We start from the raw sequence: 23,839 nt of genomic DNA, 5'->3' as shown, positions 1-23,839 counted from the left end.
TAGTATGCTTGTGCTTGGTGATAAAGTCTTTTTCAAACACCATTAACCCTTGTCAGATATATGCAAAAATAGTGAGTTTTAAAAATAATGTTTAATTAAATAAATAGTAGGTCATCACCATGGAAGCTTCTGAAAGTGCTACATGCATTGACCCAGAACAGTTATGCTCCAGTCCATGTAGAGAGTCCCAGCCTTCAGTGCTCTCAGGAAGCTTCCACATGTGCTGTGGATTTGACTGCTCTTTTCCTGAAAGGAGTCCTCGGGATGACCTTGGTGGTGGGAAGGAGCCAGCATGACATGAGTGATTCCAGACAACACCTTTCATTTACAGAGCATTCTGAACTTTACCACGACTTTTGCTTACATTATGGATTGATTCTGCAACCATCCATCCAGTGATGTAGGTTATCATTGTCATTTGTCAGATTTTAGAGTATCAATGTTCAATAGGTTAAGCAACTTGCCTGAGGTAGTAGGTATTCGAGCTAAAACTTTTCTTGAGTTATCTGTCTAAACTTTCTATCTTGGAGAATATTCAAGCATGGTTAGGAAATGGAATAATGGGGAATCGTAAGTCATGGGAAATGTTAAAGGTCTACTTGCATGTAGCAATCATTCAACTTTAACAAGTACTTTTAGTGAAAGGTGTTACTAGTTGGGGGAAAACCAAATGTGTGTGTGTGTGTGTGTGTGTGTGTGTGTGTGTGTAATTTTTCTCAGAGTGTGGAGCTTAATCACCTTAATCACATTCATATAGGGATATGTTGAAAATTCGGGTTCCTGGGCTTCACCCCAGTTGCTCTGAACTCTGGGAATCTCTAGGGGTGAATCTACATCTTTAACAAGCCTCTCAGGTGATTCTTGCGTAATTCTCAGGTGATTCTCAGCTCACACACTGGGTGATGCTAGACCCTGTTATTTGTTGTTTGGCAAAAAGCTAGCCAACACACTCAGGTGACCTTTAAACTTGACATTGTATGCCTTTCCGTGGCTGTGGTTTTCCCTGCGAGGAGGGGCGGGGCTGCGCTGGGCGGGGCTTGGATGAGCGGGGCTTGGCTTGGATGAGGGGCGAGAGTGGGCGGGGCGGGGAGGGGCGGGGCCGGAGAGGCCAGGCCTGGAGAGGTAGAGGGTGAGGGGTTAATGCTCCGCGCGCAGGCGCTGCCCTCTGAACTGGAACGGAAAACAACTTCCGGTTGGAGTCACTCTGCCGGGCGCCGGCGACCCGCGGTGTGAGAGAGCGGCGCGGAAGCCCTGAACTGTGAGTAAGAAACTTCGTGAGCTAGTTGGTGTGTCCGAAGCCGTCGGGCACGGCGACAGAGAACTTGTGTGTGTGAGCGACGCTGGCCGTATGGGCGCCGCAGGGAGAGAAGCCGAGGAGCTGCAGAGACAACCAGTTCTCAGAGTGGGGAGGGACTTAGTGCGAGAGAAACCACCTGGGTCCCCATCCCCGAGCGGACCAGGGAGGGGCTTTCCGGGCCCGCGACGTCAGCGCAGCAACGACGGACCCCGCTGCGACGGCAGCAGGGGAGGGATCCTGCCCGACTCCGCGTCGGCTGCTCTCGGTGACTTGACTTCTTGGCTAGCCACCGGGGAGGCAGGGTTTGCGATATCAGGGTGAGCAGTGGACCCCGCCTGGAGGTCCCAGCCTCCTTTGAGGAGGCGGGCAGCCTTGCAGAAGCTAGTACTATCGTTGTTACTCTTCCGAAAACTTCGTCGGTTCTTTCTGTTGTTTTTCCCCCAAGATTATTGCACAGTTTTGCTCTCAGCTTTCCTGTGGGGTGTTATCATAGCCTTGTCAATGAGAAGTTGGGTAACTTCCCGGAGGGTCACGGAGAGAATAGATGGCTGAGGCGGAAAGAGCAGAAGCAAACCCTGCCCCCAGTGGGAACCGGGCGTTAGGTGGAATCCCCAGCGCGGCGTAAACTGACTAGCGACGAGTTACGGGTGTCACAAGCTGTGCTTGTCACGAAGTGAAGAAAGAAGGGGGAAGACACTCAAACCAAAGAGTCTTTGTGTCTCTTATTATGCTGTAACAAGCAGAAGTAGAGCAGCCTTTGCTATGTCAAGTGTCATTTATCTCACAGATTCATTTGACAAGTTATATCTTAAGAGAGAAACCGGTAGTAAAGGAAGTGAAATGACATGAAAGTGAAGGAAAATAACGTGATCTGCTTCCCTACCACGGTTGGAATACACATTTCAAACGAGAGGTAGCAGAGAAGCAAGCTCTGTATTCTGCTGAAAAATTATTTTGCCCCTCTCATTAGGGAGGGGAGGAGAACCCTAAAGTGATAGTCATGCATAAAGCAGAAAATGTAACTCCTTCACAGCCCTCTCCCCAACCACAGGTACTCCAACGTCTTCCACATCTCTCATGTGTATGTAAACATGTTGTTTCGCTTTCTTATGAAAATGAGATTATGTATGCATACAGTTCTATTATCTGGTTTTTCAGATGAAAAATATATAGTGGAAATCTTACCACATGTAGCTCTACTTTATCTTAATGTCAGCATGGTATTCCTTTGCCTGGATGTACCATATGTAGTTAACCATTTCTTGATATTGCCTGTCTATATATTTTGCTCTTGTTCTACAAAATTATCTGTATTTCATTAGGATACAGATATATTAATCCTCTGTGAATTATATGGCAAATATTTTCAAGAACTATCAGTCTTTGGTTTAAATGCCCAGGTTTTGTATCGCTTAAGAATGCTGTCCTTACTCAAAAATTATTAAAATATTTTCCTGTATTGTCTGTTAATTCTTTTTATAGTTTTGTATGCTTTACTCATTAAAACATATGAAAATTATTTTTGTACATTGTATAAGATAGGGTTTAGCCATTTTCCCTGAAATCATTTGCTGAAATCAATTCTTTCCCAACTGACTAGAAATACTACCTTAATATAGTAAATTTCCACCTGTACATGAGTCTTTTTTTTTTTTGGATTCTTCTGTTGCTGTGTTCTATTTGCCTCTTCCTATACAAATACCAATCTCTTTGATTAGGCACTTTTTAGTAATTCATAAAGCAAATCCCTCTTCATTTGCCTTTTTCAAAATATCCTTGGTGATTGCGTTCTCTTCTCAGGTAAAATTTAAAGTAAACTGTTTATGTTTCATTAAAACGTAACTTTTGGGGGGGATTTTAGCCATCCAGTAATATTTTGTGACTGGTATGTAGATAATTTATATATCTGGCCAACTTTCTAAACTTATTGTAATAAATTTTTTCTCTTGAATTTTAGGGAAACAGTCATCTAAATATAATCTTATCTCCTTCCTTATACTTCTTTCTTTCTTTGGTTTAATAAATTTCTAGCTTCTCCAGAACAGTGGTGTATAATAACATTGATTCAGGCCATCCTTATCATATTTCTTAGTTTGTGGATGTTTTTACTGTGTCATCATTAAATATGAATTTTAGAGTAAATTTCAAATAATTTTATTTATCAAGGAAGTGTCTTTAATATTTCTAGCTACTGGGATTTTTGCAGGGAATGGATTTTGGATTGTGTCTGAAGTTGGGTTTTTTTGTTTTTGTTTTTTCTTTTGGTCTGTTTGCATTGGCTAGCACTTGGAGAACAGTTTTAACTAACAGATGTTGAATGTTCATTTGGTCTGTATATTTCTTGTTGTCAAGATGATGTCTTTTCATTACTACTTACTAAACATTTTTATCAGGAGTAGAAGTTGAGTTTTGTCATACGGCATTTTGGCATCTATCATGGCCTATCATGTGCTTTTCTTCCTTGACCTATTAGAATGGAAAATTGTTTTAGTAGATTTTTGGGGGTTTTGTTGTTGTTGTTTTGTTTGTTTGTTTTTTAATTTTTATTAGAGTATAGTTGATTTACAATGTTATGTTAGCTTCAGGTGTACAGCAAAGTGAATCAGTTATACATATACATATATCCACTTTTTTTTTTAGATTCTTTTCCCATATGGGCCATTACAGAGTATTGAGTAGAGTTCCCTGTGCTATACAGCAAGTTCTTATTAGTTATCTATTTTATATATAGTAGTGTGTATATGTGAATCCCAATCTCCCAATTTATCCCTCCCCCCCTTTCCCCCTTGGTAGCCATAAGTTTGTTTTCTGCATCTGTGACTCTACTTCTGTTTTGTAAATAAGTTCATTTTTACCCTTGATTTCTACTTTTTGAACCAACCTTACACTTGGTCATTGTGTAATATTTAAGCATATAGGTTTCTTTTCGGTCATATTTTTATTTAAAATCAGTAATTGAGTTTCATCTATAGTTATCTTTTTACTGTTATCTTTGGCAGAGTTTGATAGCAAGGCTATGCTGATTTTCTAAAAAGAATTGAGAAGAGTTCCTTCTTTCTCTGCTCTGAGGTAGTTTAAATACAGCTTAAGAGCTCTCTATTTGAAGGTCTGAAAGAATTCACTCATGAACCCATCTGAAAGTACAGTGGACCCTTGAATAACACTTGGGGGTTAGAGGTGCCAAGCCTACCAGCAGTTGAAAATCTGCATGTAATTTATAGTCAGCCCTCCGTGTCTGAGGTTCTGCATCCTCAGATTCAACCAACTTCAGATAGTATAGTACTGTAGTATATATTTAGTGGGAAAAAAATTCACCTGTAAGTGTATCCATGCAGTTAAAACCCATGTTGTTCAAGGGTCAATTGTACATTGTTCTTAAAAACAGCAATAATATTCAGCAAAAAGGTCCAGAACTTTAAAAGGTCCAGAACTTTAAAAGGCGAACAAACAAAAACTCCTTAGAGTAAATCCTTGTAAAAGAAAGGGTGTGAAACACCAATAATGTCAAGAAAGAAGAACTGCTGTACTGATCCTGGTTATTTTTGTCCCCCACCTTTTTTTCCCCCCCCTGTTCTGGGAAAATGCTGTAGGTAGACTGAGGCTGATAATAAAGTGTTTTACTGTTTTTTCTCTTCTCTACTCCAGTTTATGAAGGAAGGAGTGTTGCTTCTACATGGGCAAGCTCTTCTATGCCCTGAAAGAAACCAGGAGGGATACTCAACTGAGAAAGCATCAGTTTCACTTTGTTGTCATCAGCTTCCCAATTTTGCCAGGAAATTTCTTGCTTTAGAGGTAGTAACCAAGCTGACATTCTACTCTAGCCAAATCCCATAGGGGAGTTTCAAAAGGAGTGGTTGAGAACATATGCAAGCTCAGCATGCTTTTACTTATTTAATTTGAAGTGAAAATCAGTAGCACCATCTAGGTATGTACATGGCCTCTGCACACACGTAAGAACAGGGCTGGCTTCTAAGGAATACAAACCATCCAACCAGAGCCCACCGTTTTACTCAGCTAATGGTTTACTGTTAATATGTGGATAGTATTGTATTATGTAATCTTTGGTAGAGTTACTAACTTTTATAAATGATTATTTTAAATATTTTTTGATTACTTTCAAGACTATTACCTTAGATAATGGAGTTTAGCAGTGTACATCTGTGAACTGTGGAGGAGACTTCAAGACACTCGTAAGTGTTATTTACAGAAGAATACAGGCATTATGTCAATGCTTGGATATTTGAGTATCTTAAATTATCATCTATTAATCTAGAACAGATAATTATTGGCATAATTTGGGGGGCATGCCCTAAATAAATAAAGACTTGCATGTTTTTTAAAAGCATACCTATTATCTGTAAGGAAATGGTGAAAAATAGATAGCCTGTTGATGTAAAACTTCACTATTCTAACTACAGTTGATCCTTGAACAACACAGGGGTTAGGCATGCCAACCCTCTGCTCAGCTGAAAATCTGCATATATTTTACAGTCAGCCTTCTGTATCTAAGGTTCCTCCGTATCTGTGGTTCCACCATACTGGCAGTTCCACATCCAGGGATTCAACCAACCACAACTGAGCAATGCAGTGTTTATGTTTACCTTAGATGGGTAGAACATCACATGCCTAATTTCCTTTTTGGTGTTAATACTATTTAGTTTTGCACTTCAACCCATAGAATTTGATAAACAGTTTGAGAGAGGTCCTACTGGAGATAAAAAAGGAAATGAGGCAAAGCTGAGACTCATGGGTGTGGTCTTTGGCTATAACGTCTTCTTTTAACTCTTAGAAGATAGCACAAAAAGTTTCACCAAGTTTTAACATCCAGCAAAGTGGAGAACCTGGTCTGGGGAGCTTTTGGTTTGATCAGTGGGATTGTCTTACCTTGTTTATCCTGATGCATTTAGCAATCCAGCTTATGAAAAAAATACGATATCCAAATTCTGACACTACTGGATCTATGATATTTAAGTTTCTATTACTTTAGCTGCCTGATTGGAACATAGTAACAGTGTAGTGCAGTGTGCTATGGGTATATCCATAACCGAAGTTTACAACCTGGAAAGTGAGAACAGAAATGCAAGCTGTCATTTTGGGGAATTGGCTGCTTGTGTTATGGAACTTTCTTAAAAGTGGGAAATGATCATAAGTAAATGTCAGGAGTGACAGTTCTCTTCCATTTCCTCTCTTCAGGCAAGGAAAACATACATACTTTTTAAGTGTCTTTAAAGGTTTACCTTAACCATCTAAGACAGAGGATGTTATTTTATTTATGTGTATATACTACATTGTTGACTTATTTTCTGCTTTTTGCTTCTGTTGCTTTGTGTGAGTGAGGAGGCAAACATAGAGCTAAGATAGAGAAAAGACAGGATGTATCTCACTTATTCACCTCTTCGTTTGCTAAGATGGCAACTTTTCTGAGATAGAATATGAACTCTTATTATTATTCATACCCCGAGGGGTTGGGAAAAGCAGGTGACTTTCTTTTCTAGGGCAGAGTGGAAGACGTCATATTTACTCTATGTGATCCTTCCCCCATCCTGAAGCTTCTGTAGATTTGAACTGGCATCTTACCACAAGTGTGAACCCTGGTAGAATACTTACCCAGAAGCAGAATAGTCTCAGCAGTGGGGGAAACCCAGCAGAGGACCTTTTTCTACTTACTAAATCACCCACACTTGTCTCTACTTGTCCACAAAAAGTAGACTTGTTAAAGATTTATAAATCATTTTAGGGGTGGAGGTGGTGGAAATCTACCTTTAGGCCTGTGATTCTTTTCAAACTTGAAATCCCAATGTATATAACTAATCACAGTTGAGCTGCTCTGGTTGAACTGGGCAATTGGTGGTAGACCATTGTTTGGCTCATACACCTGCAGCCTCAATGGAGCTCCAAAAGCACCACTACTTTCTTTGATTATTACTTTTTATTCAGGATTGGTTAGATATCATTTGGTATCATAATGCTGGTTGTCAAAGACAACAGGCTTAAGATATTTTTATCTATAAAATAAGGGAAGAAATGTTTGTTTAAAAAGAAGGAGGGGGACTTCCCTGGTGGCACAGTGCTTAAGAATCCGCCTGCCAATGCAGGGGACATGGGTTCAAGCCCTGGTCCGGGAAAATCCCACATGCCACAGAGCAACTAAGCCCATGTGCCACAACTACTGAGCCTGTGCTCTAGAGCTCACGAGCCACAACTACTGAGCCTGCATGCCACAACTACTGAAGCCCGGGTACCTAGAGCCCATGCTCCACAACAAGAGAAGCCACCACAATGAGAAGCCTGTGCACCTCAACAAAGAGTAGCCCCCGCTCGCCACAGCTAGAGAAAGCCTGCGCGCAGCAACGAAGACCCAATGCAGCTAAAAATAAATAAATAAACAAACAAGAAGAAGGAGGGTGGGAGGAGTTAGAGTACCACTTGAGAAAATTTAACATCCAGATAGTAGGAGTCATAGAAAGGGACACAGAAGGAATGAAATTGCTCAAAAAGTTATTCAAGAAAATTTGCGAGAACTGAAGGGTGAACTTCCACGTGGGTTAAGTACAAGATCAGAAATCAAAATGGCTCTGGACTTCAACAAAAACAAAAGGGAGCATAGTAAAACTTACAAAACTCTGAGGAAAAATTACTTCCAACCTAGAACTTTTAACCTGGCAAACTGTCCTTTAAATCTGAGGGTAAAGATATTTTCCATTATGAAGGGTCTCAAAAAATTTACTTTGCAGGCACTTTATCAGGAAGCTACTAGAGGGCTTACTCCACCAAATTGGGGAGTAAAACAAGAAGGATGAAGATTTGGGATACTGAAAATGAGGGATTCAGCTAGAGAGAGAGGTGAATAAAGGGAATCATCAAATTCAAGTTGAAAGAAAGTCTCAAGATGAAGGCTTTCCTCTAGGCATAGAAATCAACAAATCTAGACTTGAGCAAGTCAGAAAGGTCAAGGAGAGATTCTTCTAGGAAGATGAAATTGATAGAATAATTGAAGTGTCTCAGTGGATTGAGGAGTTGTAGTAATGATAATAAGAAATGAAACAAACAAGAAATTTTTTCAGGAAAAATGTTTTTCAGGAAAGGAAAAGGAGCCATAGTATATTATATGGCTCAGCAGTGAATAGCATTACGTAGTCATAAGAAAGTTAAAGTAGAATGCAAATCTAACCAAAAAATAGGATATAACTATATGAGGAGAATGGAGAGAATATAAAGGGAGGGGAGATTTTAAAGAGAGCTGAATCCTTATTTTGCATAGTGGGAAGACAAGTAAAACTGAAAACTCAGTAGTGGCAATATTAACATGTTATTTAGAGATACAGAGATAATACCAAAAAGAATCAACCAAAAGGGACTTCACTGGTGGCGCAGTGGTTAAGAATCCACCTCCCAATGCAGGGGACACGGGTTCGAGCCCTGGTCAGGGAAGATCCCACATGCCGCGGAGCAACTAAGCCCGTGCACCACAACTACTGAGCCTGCACTCTAGAGCCCGCGTGCCACAACTACTGAGCCCACGTGCCACAACTACTGAAGCCCACGTGCCACAACTACTGAAGCCCACACTCCTAGAGCCCGTGCTCCACAACAAGAGAAGCCACTGCAATGAGAAGCCTGTTCACCACAACGAAGAGTAGCCCCTGCTCGCTGCAACTAGAGAAAGCCCGTGTGCAGCAACGAAGAGCTGACACAGCCAAAAATTAAAAATAAAATAAAAATAAATTTATAAAAAAAAAAAAAGAGGAATCAACCAAAAGAGCTGAAAATTGTTGCCAAGGTGAAGCAGGAAATGGGAAGGGAGGAGAGTAAGGTACTACTGTTTTTCTTAAACCTTATAAAGTTATTTTACTCATTAAAATGTAGATGTGTTATGCTTTGATTAAAAATAAAATAAAAACTAAATTAGGGTGAAAAGAGCTAGGATGTTGGACTTTCACATCAAAGAGACCTGGATTTATCTGGGTCTTCCATTTTCTCATTCGTTGAACTCAGGCAACGTATTTAACCTTTTGAAGCTCAGTTTCCTTATCTGGAAAGGGAACATTAAAATAAGGTAGTTTATGTAAAGTAGCAAGCAGTTTTTACCTCAGCAGGTGTCAGTCTCTACCCCGTCCCTAAGGTTTCCCAGGAGGAAATAGGGAACCACCACCACTGTTGGGAAGCTTCCCATTCAATTATAAGACTAAGATTGTCCTTCTGGTTCATAGCTGTGTGCCTATTCAGATTGAAGGCATGGCACTGGGATCTATGCCCTTTCTAAACTATCTGTAGATAGTTAGAGAATTTAAATAGAATTGAGATGATTTAGAGTATTGGTAGGGGTAGAATCAAGTTATAAGGACTGCTTGGTGGGAGAACTCTGGTCACACTCAGATTTCTCTTTCAGCATGAACTTCAGTGCAAATGCCATTAATGGTGTCTCTTCCATTAATAGAGAAAACAGTTGTCACATAGACTGATGAACTGTGGGAATTTCATGGAACCAAGATCAACAAGAGTGCTGTTGCTCTGGACCATCTGCCAAAGTATCAAAATACCTTTTTTTTTTTTTTTAAGAACATCTACCTTAGCAACTGCTATTTTTGTTTCTCAATTCTATACACTTCTTTTGGAACAGTTCATAAAGCAGATCACTGTGGAACAGAAGGACACTTTATGAAAGCCTATTTCCCCGCCTTGGTGCCTATTTGTATAGTGTTTTACAGAGTACAGTGCTTTCCCAGTTATGACTTGATCCCCTATGGCAGTGATTCTAAATCTTTCACACTTGCTTCTCCCTCTTCCTCCCCTCACCGCCCCCTCTCCACCAAAAAAAATTATGATCCAAGAAGTCTTGGACAGGGGTGGCTGATCTGTTTTTTGAAACTGCCCTGGATTATTCTAATGTACTGACAGGTTGGGAACCCATGTCCTACAGCATGCTGTACCCCAGACATTCTAAACTGGGACAGATGAGGGAACCGAGGTCCACAGAAAGGCTACAGCTTATTTACTCTCACCCATCAACAAGCATATCTAGACTGGACATGTTTTCTGCACTTCAACTCTGATTCTATCTTTGGTTGACTAGGCTTTTTAATTTTGATTCTCTAACTTGTATTAAGAGAGAAATTAACACACTTTACACAAGATGTGGTCTCAGTTAAAAATAAGATTTGGAATCTTATTTTATAGCATCTTTTTAATTTTTTCCAGATGCAAAAGGAAATGAAACAGAATCAAATTTTTTAATAAACTCTTGCTCCTCCACAGTAGGGTAGCATAACAAGCTAGACTTAACTAGATCTGAATATTCACATTTGGGATCTGGGACTTAACTAGATCTGAATATTCACGTTTGAGGAAAACTGGAGTGGCCCTGAAAAGAGTAGAGATTTGGGTAATTTTGGCACAGAGGCAGGTTTGAGAAGTTGGTTTGTCAGGCTACCCAGGGATTTTTAGTCCTGTCTTCAGGAGTATTCAACAGTAGGAGTAAGAAAGTGTGTTGCATGGTATAAAAATACTGTATCTGGTTTTAAACTTCTATCATATTATACATTTAAAGTCACAACCTAAACATCTTGGGAATGACTAGGAATGGAGATCTGGATATCTCTGAAACCTTATTTATTTTCTCACTGGAGTTCTCTCAGTTACTTCTAATAAGACAAGTTGTGACTTGCAAACATTTGCCCAGCAGCCTCTAGGTGTCCTCAGGGAAATTAAAAGCAGCCGTATGAAGAGCCGTAGAGTTCTGTGCTGGTAATTAAGAGCACAGAGTACAGCTTATAATTATGTAGGCTTTTGCCTGTTCCCATTTATCATTGGCAATATTCTCAAGGCTAAATGACTGTTCAGCGATTTCAACTGCGATTTAAGAGAAAATAGACCTTTTTGTGAAAAGGTCCTCTGTCTCCTGAAGTTTCATTCTCTTTTCATAGAAGAGCTCTCTCCTTTCGTAGTGGTTATGATTTAGTAAATGACTCAGAGATGCTGGAGGGGCCCCTAATCTGTTAACTCATGAGATTTTAACTACTTCTTTTTCAAAAACAACTTTGCCCTTTATGAATCTGGTGCAACCTGTGTCATCTCTTCTGGTTGGCGGGACCTTTTTAAGATTACTGAAAATATTTTTTCACACTTTTTAAATTAAAACCAGAAGATAGGTACAAATGTTCTACTCTTGTGAAAGATCATTAATAATACTATTTCATTATCATAAATTTGGTAGAGTAGAAGAGAGAAACTTAAGAAAAATAACACATTCACTCTACCAGAAAGTTATTTTTCTTGTCATTTAACACTGTATAAATGTTAACAGAACAGAACGTTAGATAACATTCCTGTTTGGCTAATAATCTCTTCATATAAGGTAACAGACTTATACTAAAATGCCTTACTATTTTATGCATATCCTAGTTTTCCTTCTGACGTTGTCCAGTGGGCCTATCCTCTTTTTTGGTTTATATTTGGGAGAAAAAAAGTGTGCATCTTGTGACACAAAGTGGTACGATAACAAGTATTGCTTCTTTCTCCCTCCACTGTTTTCTTTTAAAAAATGTAAGGGGTTTGTTTGTTTGTTTCTTTTTTGGTAAAAAGATTTTGGCCTGGTTGACTGTCAACCAGTATCAGAGGACATTAAAAACTTTAAGAATATAAGCAGGAGGAAGGCATACTTAGCCATCATTTCTTCCTTTAGATTTCATTATCACTCAATTGGTACATTTTTCCTGACTGTTGTTAATTATGTCTCTGTTAGCACTTTTGTTCAAAATTGAATTCAATATCCTCTCCTCTCCCCCTCAGTATTTCTTCCTGTTTCTCTGTGGCTGACTAGCATCACTGTTTGCCTAATTTTTGAAGAATATGGCTGGTGAACTATCTTTAAGAAAATAACCTGATTACTTATTAAAATATAGATTATAGGACTCCTTCCCAGGCCAACTGATTCAGAATTGCTGGGCCCTGAACGCTTCCTTCTTGTCTGTTGTACAGATCCAGTTGGCCAACAAATCCTATTGATTCTACCTTTAAAATGTCTCTTGAATTCATTCATCTTTCATTTTCCCTACTCTAGTTTAAGCCCTCATCTTTCACTCAGAATACAGCAGTAGCTTCTTATGGATATCTTCACTTTGTCTCCCTCATTTGTTTATATTCCCTGCTGATATCCAGTTAATCTTTCTAAAACATATCCATCTCCTGCTTGACAATCCTCCATTATTCCTTAATGTTAGCAAGTTAAAGTCTAAATTTCTTAAGAGTGACATTCAAGGTCTACTGCAATCTGGCCGTATCTAATCTGCTGTGTAGTATAGTTTATATAGTTAGTGCACTCTGTAACTCTAGGGTGTAACTCTTTCCAATTATGGTCTACATGAACGGTACCTATAGGGATCTTTCAGTGCAGCACAATCACACATGGTGGCCCTGACTATGCACCTGTCTTAGCACCCTGACCTCTCCATCCTGTCTGTACATACACCTTACTTTCATAAATACAATACTCACCACCAGTCCCTAAATGCACTATACTAGTGATTTCTCAGAGCCTCAGCTCCTTCAGAGTGAATGTTCTTTCCCCTCTCATTCTCTACTTGTTGAAATCCTTCTCATATTTCAGGTCCCAGTATAAGCGTCAGATCCTCTGTGAAGCCTTCCACAGTTCCTCTCATGTTAACTGTTCTTTCTATTGAGCCTTTTTCCTGCTCATACTCTTTATTTAACAGTTCTTTCTTTTCTTCTTCTTTTGAGATAAAACTTAAATACAATGAAATGTACAAATCTTGAATGAGCCTTTGGGTCAGTTCCTACAAATGCTTCTACCTATGTTTCCCAGATACCTATCAAGATACGCTTACACATTTTTACACATTTATAATTGATCTGTTAATATGGTTAATCATTTCCATGTGTTTCTGCCTTACTAAATTATAAGCTCTAATTAGAGCTTATAAGGCAAAGACTATGAGTTTGTCTCTTTCCCATGGAAAAAGGAGAACCTACTGTGTGTTCAGCACTGAACCAGTCTTGAATATTGTACCAGTTAGGATACAGCTCAGCTCCTCTCTTAAGAGACCCCCAAAGACACTGGCTTAAACAAATAAGACAGATATTTTATTTCTCTCACGTATTACAATTCAAAGTATAAGATGTCCAGAGCTGATCTGGCAGTTCCACAGTGTCAAGGACCTGTCATTCTTGTTGTTCCACATCTCCTTGTTCCACCATCCTGGAAGTGTTGCCCTCACCACAGTGTTTCGGGTGACTAACCACAATATTCCATCCAACTGGGAAAGGGAAAAAGAAGAGAGCTTGTCTTGGAAGTTATACTTACTTGCCGATGACCAGAACACAGTCACATGACCACATCAGCTAAAAATCAGGAATACTAGAAGAGGAGAGAATGGATATTGAGGAACAGTTAACAGATATTGCTTCATATATGATCTCAGTCTTCACAATAAACCTACAAACTATGTATAAGAAAACTAATGCTCAGAAAAGCTAAGTAAATGGCTAGAAAACTGCAGATCTGAGATCTGAATTCAAAGCCTGTACTTTTTTTTCATTCTACCTAGTAAAGTGTTAGGAGGGACTATATAATTGTTATGAAATAAAGAAAGTCATTAATTTTCACAGTGTTACATCATGTATTTTCATATCACATATTTTCACAGTATCATGTCTCTTCTAGGACATCCCACATAACTTTATTCCATACTTCTCATTATCTTTAAATGAATTACCATATCAACTGGCTTGTAACTTTTAAATCTATGATATCATTTATGAGGAAAAATCACTATATTTGCCAAGCAAAAGCTTCTATACTCTGTATTTGTTTAGAAATGCTGTCTAGTCATAAAGTTGAAGGAGATTGTCTTGTAACCCCTTCACTTTAAAAGCAAGGAAAATCGAGGTCCAGAGCAGATATAGGACTTGTCCTGTATTCCATTACTACCCTTGCTTCTTTTCAAGCATCATGGACAAGGACTAGCCTAATTAATCACTTCTATAAGTAACCATAATTGTTATACTTAAGAATTGTCTCAGGTTTGCAGAGTTGTCCTGATCTGGAAATTCAAACTGAACAATGCATAAGAAATGTGTGTAATCCTGGGCTGTTTTAGTGAAGAATGGATATTATCTAGCACAAAAAAAACATCTTTATAATTGTCAGGAACCTGTTTTAGAAAGGATGACTGCTATTTGACAGTCAAATAAAAGGAATGGGTGAGGTCATTCCTACCCATAATTCAAAACCCAAGTCAAATGCCATCTACCTCTCAAAGCCTTTCCTAAACCTTGTAAATTGATGTGAGCACTTTCCTTTCCAAACTCTAGCCTTTAAATATCTCCAGGTACTCATATATATTCTTTAAGTTACAGCTAATGGTGCCGTCGTCAGGATAGGTTTCATGTCTGTTTTGTTTTCACTACATCAGTGGCGGCCAGCCCAGGCTTTGTTTTTTGTTGGCACTCAGTAAATGTTTTATGGAATGAAATATCCATCATGGCATTTTAGGAGAATACTTTGCAGCTGAACTAAGAGTTTCAAAGATTTAGTCCCAGTCACTTGCTTATAGCTTTGTAGCTGTATGCAGGTCATTTAACTCCTCTGAGCCTTATCAGTCAGATTGGAATACGAGTAACAGGAAATGAAGAGCTGGTGAAAAACTTTGTAAAAGGAACACAACATTAAGGTGGCACTATCCCTAAAGCCCCTTGCTGCATCCCACATAGTGCCTTACATGTATTAAGCAAACAACTACTTCAGTTTTTCTAATTTAATTGAATCATAATGGTATATATTTTATTGAAATCAAAGTTTGGCCCTAGTAAGTTGACACAGCTTTGTTGGAGCTGGGAAATTTTACCAAGGGAAAATAAAATTATTGGCCCTCATGCAGGCTGATTCTCCTATCCTAGAACAGTTTCGTTATGAACCAAGGATCAATGAAAGAGGAAGCAGCCTGATGCCCAGGGATTTTCTTAGTACTTCTTCCTGTGCAAGCACATGCTGGACCTGGGAGGCAGAATAGGAACTTGCCACCCTCCATTTTCCATCTTACAGGAACAACCCAAAGGAAAAAAGGGACTTCTGTCAGAGGAATAGAGGTAGGTGTGACAGGACTATCCTGAAGCCAGGATTACCCTGGGGGTGGGATGCTTTGTATTCTGCCCACCCAGCTATACTGTCTTGGGCATCAGTGAGTTAAGTTTTTCCTTGTGTGGTATGAGGAAACTAGTAAACCAAACCCAGAAATAAAGAAATTACCACGGAAGGCTTCCCTTAAAATACATTTAAAAGAGTGAAGCCATAACTAGAAGAATGTTTCCAAGGCAGAGCTGGCTCTAGCTTGGACCTCCTGGGTTTAGGGGATGAGAGTGGCCATTTGATTTGAGTTTGAGCATGTTTATTGTAAATAAAACCATTTCCCTGGAGCCTGGCAAGTTTTGCAGAAGACATACCAAAATGTAATTGAATTGTGACTGCCTCTTAAATTGTGAAATTAATTTTACACTTAACAAATGCTTTAAAAAATAGAGGAACAAGTGGCTTTAAAGTTCAGAGTGTTAATATTTGAAATCTGTCCAATTTAATTAACTGCGTCCCAGAGACTGTTTCCTTTTTCTCTGGTCAGTGTCACTGATCTAACATCCAATTTTCTTCTTTGTTGTGAGAAAGGAATTAAATGCATCATTTATTTAGTTGTATTGACCTGAATCATATCTCCCCAGCATACATTCTTATTTCAGGAAATCGGATGCATCCATGTGGAATTTACTCAGTAACTCTTCCTAGTGACATTTGTGTGATCTAATTCAAGGAACTGAAATGAAGGCTGCACATGATTTACTTGCATATGATGCAGCTGTTTTTAGTACTGTATTTACATTTTTAAAAGCAAGAATGCACCTTCTTGATGGAACAGACATGCATTTTTAGATTCACAGACTCAAGAACCGTAGAACAAAGAAGTTTCTTAGAAATTAAATCCAGACATCTCTTTTTGTTTTGAAGAGGTAGAAACTTGAGTCCCAAAAGATTTAGTGGCCCTGAACTAAGCTCACAGGGTCAGCCAGTGATAGAACAAAACAAGAAACTAGATGGGTTCCCAATTCAAGCCTCTTGTTTGTCCCAGATAAATATAGGTGTGGTTTACATTGACAATTTGTTATGACATCTGCAGCTTATTAAGACAGTGATAGACAACCTAGCCACTTAGCTACTTAAATCATCTAATTTCTGCATGAGCATATTACAGTATACTATAGTCCCTTTAGCTACCTACCCTTATTTTTCTTTTCCTGCTTATATACTTATTTTTAATCTTGTGTTTTTTTTAAGCCACCCTAAATCAATTTTTTGAATGATAATATCTAAATAAATACTCGAAGTGATGCTTTGTGTTCATGCTGATTACTCATGTTTCCGTAGTGTCTACGGTATGTCAGAGATCCTGGCAATGTTAATTATCCTAACAGTATTTCATCTTTTCCATCTATCAGAAGTAGCAGTAAAAACAAATTTCAAGTGGAGTGCCTAAAAAATATATCATTCTTTCATTGCTTCACAAGGTAAAGACACTGTAATCCCCATAATAAAATCCTTGAAATTGTTTTTATCAAGCCTAGAAAATAACTTAGGAGTGTATTTAGTATCTTAAAATGAAAGACTGGGCTTCCCTGGTGGCGCAGTGGTTGAGAGTCCGCCTGCCGGTGCGGGGGACGCGGGTTCGAGCCCTGGTCTGGGAGGATCCTACATGCCACGGGGCAGCTGGGCCCGTGGGCCACAGCTGCTGAGCCTGCGCGTCTGGAGCCTGTGCTCCGCAGCAGGAGAGGCCACGATAGTGAGAGGCCCGTGCACCGCGATGAAGGGTGGCCTCCGCTTGCCACAACTAGAGAAAGCCCTCACGCAGAAACGAAGACCCAACACAGCCAAAAATGGATAAATAAATAAATAAATTTTAAAAAAAAATGAAAGACTGGCTGATGGGATTGAAATATTACCTAGGTATTTAAAAGGGCATTGTGATTTATGGTAAACTGATTTTCAACAAGGCTGCCAAGGGCATTCAGTGGGAAAAGAAAAGCCTTTTCAACAAATGATACCAGGACAACTGGCTAGCCACATGCAGAGGAATGAATGTGGAGCCCTACCTCATACCATATTATACAAATTAACTCAATATGGATCAAAGATCTAAATGTAAAAGCTAAAATTATAAAATTTCTAAAAGGAAATGCAGGTGAAAATCCATGTAATCTTGGGTTAGGCAGTGGTTTCTTAGATATGATATGAAAAGCACAAGAACAAAAAAAAATAGATAAATTGGACTTCATCAAACTAAAAACTTCGTCAAAGGGCACTATCAAAGAAATGAAAAGATAATCTATAGAATGGGAGAAAATATTACAAATTATATATATATGTATGTATATATGAAAAGTGGGCAAAGGACTTGACTAGAGATTTCTCCAAAGAAGATATACAAATGGCCAATAAGCACTGTAAAGATGCTCAACATCAAAACTGTGATGAGGTATCACTTCATACCCACTAGGATCCTAGCATATAATTTTAAAATGGACAACAATTATTGGTGAAGATGTGGAGAAATTGGAACTCTTGTACGTTGCTAGTGGAAATATAAAATGGTACAGCTTCTGTGGAAACGTCTGGAACTTTTGTGGCAGTTCCTCAAAAAGTTAAACATAATTGTTATCTGACCCAGGAATTCTGCTCCCAAGCACATATCTAAGAGATTAAAAACATATGTTCACACAGATATGTATACACAAATTGTAGCTTTATTCAAAATAACCAAAAAGTGGAAACAACCCAAATGTCCATTAACTGAGAAATGAATAAACAAAATGTAGTATATTCATAAAATGAAATATTATTCAGACATAAAAAGCAATGAAGTACTGTTACATGCTACAACATGGATAAAGGTTGGAAATTTTATGCTACATGAAAAAAGCCAGAGACAAAGGCCATGTATTTTATGACTCCAAACGTCCAAAGTAGGCAAATCCATAGAGTCAGAAAGTAGATTAGTGGTTGTCAGGGGATAGAGGGGAGATGTGAATTGGGACTAACTGCTGATAGGTACAGGCTTTCTTTCTGAGGTGATAAAAATGTTCTGTGATTAGATATTGGTGATGGTTACACAACATTGTGAATATACTGAAAACCACAAAAGTGTATACTTTAGAATGGTGAGTTTATGTTATATGAACATCTTAATGTAAAATACTGAAAGTTTTTTAAAGCATGTATACCTGACAATAAAATAAAGGTGTTATAAAAGGTTAGAGACGGTTATGAAGGATTTCTAATCATAAGGGAGTGAAATAATTTGGTACCCCCAAAATCCCCTATGACTGATAGAGAACTTTGTCTACTCTGGCTTTCAGAGGATTAAGAGAAAGGCTCTGTGGTGTGGTTTTTACAGCTTGACAGGAAGAATCAGTCATTAGATGACCCTCTGCTCAGAGTCAGGGAATGTCGTTAGAGATGTTATGCAAGTTGAGATGATAAAAATAAATTACCTCCACTGAGTAAATCACCTGTAGTTCAGAAATAGCAAAAAAGTTGGCAAACTAATAGAGCATAGGGGTAGGACTGATGGGATGTGATTTTTCTTTTTTAATGTAGAGTCCAACGGCAGCTCTCCCTAGATTTTGTGCTAAAATAAGAGCATTTTCACACATTTTAATTGCTCTGTGATAACAACAGTGTGAACTCCATCCACAAACATTTATCTACTTAATTTTGCTCTAATTTCAGTGTAGCAAGCATTTACCTTGTAAGTGGGAATAACTGTCCATTTAGTAAAAAGAAATCCCTTCTCACATTGCTAATCCTGTTGTGCATTTCTGTAATAAAGAGTAATAACAAATGGCCTTTTATATTTTTCCATTTTTAGCTTGCATTTCTAGAATACCATGTGCAAAGTAGGATCTTTATGAACTGGAACCCTAATTGCTCCTTAAACATTAGTAAAAAATATTTAAAAATTGTAGAAGTTAAGGTTTCACAATATATCTGATCAGGATTTTAAATGAGGCTTTTTTGCCTTTATAAAACTTGATAGTACTTGGTGCTATAATGTTCATGATAAACCATATAGAACTGTCTTTGAGGTACATTTTTTTTTTTTTTTTCGGTACATGGGCCTCTCACTGTTGTGGCCTCTCCCTTTGCGGAGCACAGGCTCTGGACACGCAGGCTCAGCGGCCATGGCTCACGGGCCCAGCCGCTCTGCGGCATGTGGGATCTTCCCGGACCGGGGCACGAACCCATGTCCCCTGCATCGGCAGGTGGACTCTCAACCACTGCTCCACCAGGGAAGCCCTGAGGTACATTTTTAAAGTGAGATTTATATAACTTAATAGCTATCTAAATTTTTCAATTATTTTCCAGACCTGTCATTTACTCCATCATTTATAGTGATGCTACAGGACAGAGAGGAATGGATAAAAACATTGGCGAGCAACTCAATAAAGCTTATGAAGCCTTTCGACAGGCATGCATGGATAGAGATTCAGCAGTAAAAGAACTACAGCAAAAGGTATGTGGTTTTGGTTTTGAAAGTTATTTACCCTGGTAAATGGAATTTGAGTCTTGTGCAATGGAAAATATTATATTGTTAGAAAGTGCCTTGAAGAACTAAAACACAGTGATATATTAATGGATGAAATTTGAGATTTTTATTTGTTATCTTTTTTAAAAACATTGTGACCTGTGGGAAGAATTCATTTTAAGGTGATTGTATTGAGGAAAGATAAGAATGTTATCTTCCATAAATAATTTTTAAATAAAATGACAAACTGAAAGTCAGAAGTATTATTATCTCAGCTAGTTTTATTTTTGTGTGTTTTTTTTTTCGATACGCGGGCCTCTCACTGTTGTGGCCTCTCCCATTGTGGAGCACAGGCTCCGGACGCGCAGGCTCAGCAGCCATGGCACACGGGCCCAGCCGCTCCATGGCATGTGGGATCTTCCCGGACCAGGGCACGAACTCGTGTCCCCTGCATCGGCAGGCCGACTCTCAACCACTGCGCCACCAGGGAAGCCCTTTTTGTGTTTTTTTTTTACATGGTTATTTGGCTGGTGCGAGGACTGTACAAATCTTAAAATATCCTGGAACTAAATTTGTTATTAATTTATAATAGTCTTCCATTCTTTAAATGTAACAGTTAAAAATCAACTATTTCAGTGAAATCTTTAGTGACTTACCAGAATGTTCAGCTTTTTAAAATTACTCCTGTACACATAAAACTTCTGTTTAGTGCTTTCAGTTTCAAAAGAAAGTAAATTGGAAGAAAGGTATACCCAGGCAAAAATTACTTGGTCTGGTAGTTGCCAGGCACATGTCTGTTATTTGTCCATTATAAGGTTTTCACTGGTCTACAGCAAAATGAGAATAATGTAATGAACTTCTTACAATGCTAAATTTATTCCGTTTAAAACTCTGTCCTTTATTCTGATATTGTTTCCATGTTTCTGTACTGTCAGAATAAAGAGCAAAATTTTATTAACATATATATTCATTGAATGATGATCATAGAGTTTTTTGTTTGCTTGTTTAATATCATTACTTAGTGTTTTGGGGGTCCCCAATGCCACCCACACATTCTGCGATTCTCTAGAAGGACTCACAGGACTTAGTATACTGTCATACTCAGAGCTAAGGTTTATTACAGAGACATTGTAAAGATACACAGCCAGATCACTAATGGAAAAAGACATCAGGTGGAGTCTAGAGGAATCTGTGTGCAGGCTTCCTACGCTCTTTCCCTCCTGTGAGAGGTCACACAGAGTGCACCGTCTCCAGCTTCAAAAATTCACTCAACACACTTGCAGTGTTTTGGCATGGGGAACTCCATTTGAGACTCAAGAGCTTGGGTTTTTTTTAAGGGCTGGTTACATAGGCACCCTCTGTCAACCAAAATTTCAGATTCTCAGAAGGAAAGTAGTTATTCACCATAAATCTCATGGTACAGTCTAAGTAGGCTGGCACAGCATTTAGAATCTTATCACTTAAACGTTTTCAAAAATCAAGTTCCCAGATGCTGTGAAGGGCCAGCCTTGCAAATAGGCCTTTCTGAAGATAAACAGCCTAAGGCCTGCTATGTTAAATTATTCCTGCACGGGCAGTTGAAAGTGGAGGATCTTATGTTGGTTCCCTCAATTAAAAAAAAAAATTTACTAGCCTGTGGAATTCTGAAGTCTAAGAAATATGCTAGCCATGCGGTTCTTAGTTTCTTCCATAAATATAGGAACTACACAATTCCCTTCCTCCTTTCCATTTGATACATCTACTATAAAACTAGCTGTTATACATACTTCACTGCATTCCTCAGAAATTATCATTATTCTTTGTGATTCTCCTTTTGATTTACTAAAGAATACTCACAGTTATATAGGTAAACTTAATGGGCTAGATGTCTTCATTAGGGGTGCACAAGAGAAACAGAGATGGGATAATGACAGGCACTTTCTCAATTTTTTTTTTTTTTTTGCGGTACGCGGGCCTCTCACTGTTGTGGCCTCTCCCGTTGCGGAGCACAGGCTCCGGACGCGCAGGCTCAGCAGCCATGGCTCACAGACCCAGCCGCTCCGCGGCATGTGGGATCTTCCCAGACCGGGGCAAGAACCCGTGTTACCTTCATCAGCAGGCAGACTCTCAACCACTGCGCCACCAGGGAAGCCCTTTCTCAATTATTGAAATGAAGTTTGGATTTCTTTTCCTTTCCAGTTTATGTATAAGGCATAATCACTTTTTAAAAAACAAAACAAAAACTCCCAGCTTTTATTCTTCTTATTTTCCCATTAGGTTCATTAAGAAACTTCAGCAATACTGTACTTGCTCTAGGAAAGTTAGGAAACACAGAATTAGGGAAAAGGAATATTGAGATATTCTTGGGTTAAGGCAGACACAGGAATTTCTCTGTCTCCTCTTCTTTCTGCACTGGCCGGTGGTAAGCAATTGAAAACTTTTGTAATTTAATCTCTTATCTGCCATGGAAGAAACTTTCACTCACAGCAGCAATTATCTTAAAGAGGGGAAAGGGAAATATTTTTTTACATTTCTCAAGAACAGGGGAAGAAAAAATATATACTATATATTCTTATATGTTAAACTCTAAATATTTTGATTTATTTAAGAAACATTATTGAGTGTCTGCTGTGTACTGGGTCCTTAATGAGGTTCTAAGAATGCTGAAATAAAATATAGTTTATGTCCTTAAGGAACTTTCAATAAGTAAAAAAGGAAGATCAAGTTATTACCATAGCATACTAAGTGCTACAGTAGAGATCTGTACAGGATAATATGTGAGCACAGAGAAGAGGCATCTATCTCAGTCTGGAAGGATCAGGTCATAAGCCCACTACTAAGCCCAACCCTTTAGCTAAGATTAGGAGGAGTTGGGTAAATTAGGGAAGACGGATCCTGCAAGCAGAGAGAGAATATTATATAATAAAATCTTGGAAGTGAGGAATGTATGGTATGTTTTATGTACCATAAGGTGATCCTATGGCTCCAGAAGGAACTATAGGGCAGTATAGGAAAAGAAGCTGTGAAGGTAGATTAGAGCCCTATCTCTATGATTATGATTATGTAGTTTGTACGTATTCTTATTCATTCAAAATTTATTGAAGGATTTAATATATGCTTTAGAAGGGTCTTCCTGACAGTGGGATAGGGGATAAATAGGATAGAGAATTCACTCAACAAACATACATTGATGCTAAGCAATGGTCTAAGATCCAGGAATATAAAAATAAGTGGCAAATCAAGTTGCATTTTAATATATATATATATTTCTATTAATATACATATATTAAATACATATGTACATATGCTTCAATTTACAAAAGAAAGAATGAATGCAATCATTTCAAGCGATCAAAATGAGGACTTAAATTAAGCATTGGGAATAAATTTGGGAATAAATCTAAGATTTATTTAGGAGATAGAATGAAAAGCAGGTGGCATATGAATGTAGGCCACTTCTGAGGGTGATGGCATAGATTCTAAGATGATACCCATGTATCTGGAAGAGAAGACTGGATTAATAGTGGTGCTGATGAACTGAAACCAAGAATGGAGAAGAAGGTTCAGATTTAAGGGGTTGGGAAATAAGATGTATAATTAGATTTTAGTTATTAGGTTTGGTTACCTATGGGACATGCAGGTGAAAATGTCCAATGGATGGTTGCAAATATGGACCTAAAAGCCTAGGTAGAGTTCTGAATTGGAGTTTCTAGATATAGGTTGTAGAACAACAGATTTCATCATAGCCTTGAATGTTTATAACATTTCTGAGTTATATGTATGGGGTGAAGGAATATATGAAGGACAGGAGGGTAAGAGGGAGAAAATAAGGAAAACCAGTTGGTTGCTGGAGATTCAGAAATAGGTTAAGGAATTTACTACGAACAGAGGAGAAACACCCATTCCTCTAAGAATTGGAGGGAACAAGAGAGAGAAATAGCTGCAAGTGAAAATAAGTTTGCAGATAAGGGGTGGAGGTGGC

At 38.6% G+C, this 23,839-nt stretch overlaps 1 protein-coding gene across 4 annotated transcripts in view; it reads left to right on the top strand.

The window, feature by feature from the left end:
- The first annotated feature begins 1,184 nt into the window (after positions 1-1,184).
- TANK (TRAF family member associated NFKB activator) overlaps positions 1,185-23,839 on the top strand; it is a 72,679-nt gene continuing 50,024 nt past the window's right edge. For 3 of the 4 annotated variants that reach the window (XR_014296961.1, XM_082657729.1, XM_082657730.1), the window contains exons 1-2: positions 1,185-1,258; positions 19,719-19,866. Coding sequence is in view for 2 of the 4 variants with exons in the window: in XM_082657729.1 (XP_082513855.1) it covers positions 19,768-19,866 (99 nt within the window). In the remaining 2 variants the exon portion in view is untranslated. Of the gene's footprint in view, positions 1,259-19,718; positions 19,867-23,839 lie in introns of those variants that run through there. The other variant, XM_082657731.1, reaches the window with a different exon arrangement.

This window comes from Grampus griseus, assembly GCF_964374135.1.
Source record: "Grampus griseus genome assembly, chromosome: 7".
Lineage (NCBI taxonomy): Eukaryota > Metazoa > Chordata > Mammalia > Artiodactyla > Delphinidae > Grampus > Grampus griseus.
The sequence above is the reverse complement of the archived record's forward strand: the minus strand, read 5'-3'. Positions and strand labels throughout refer to the sequence as shown.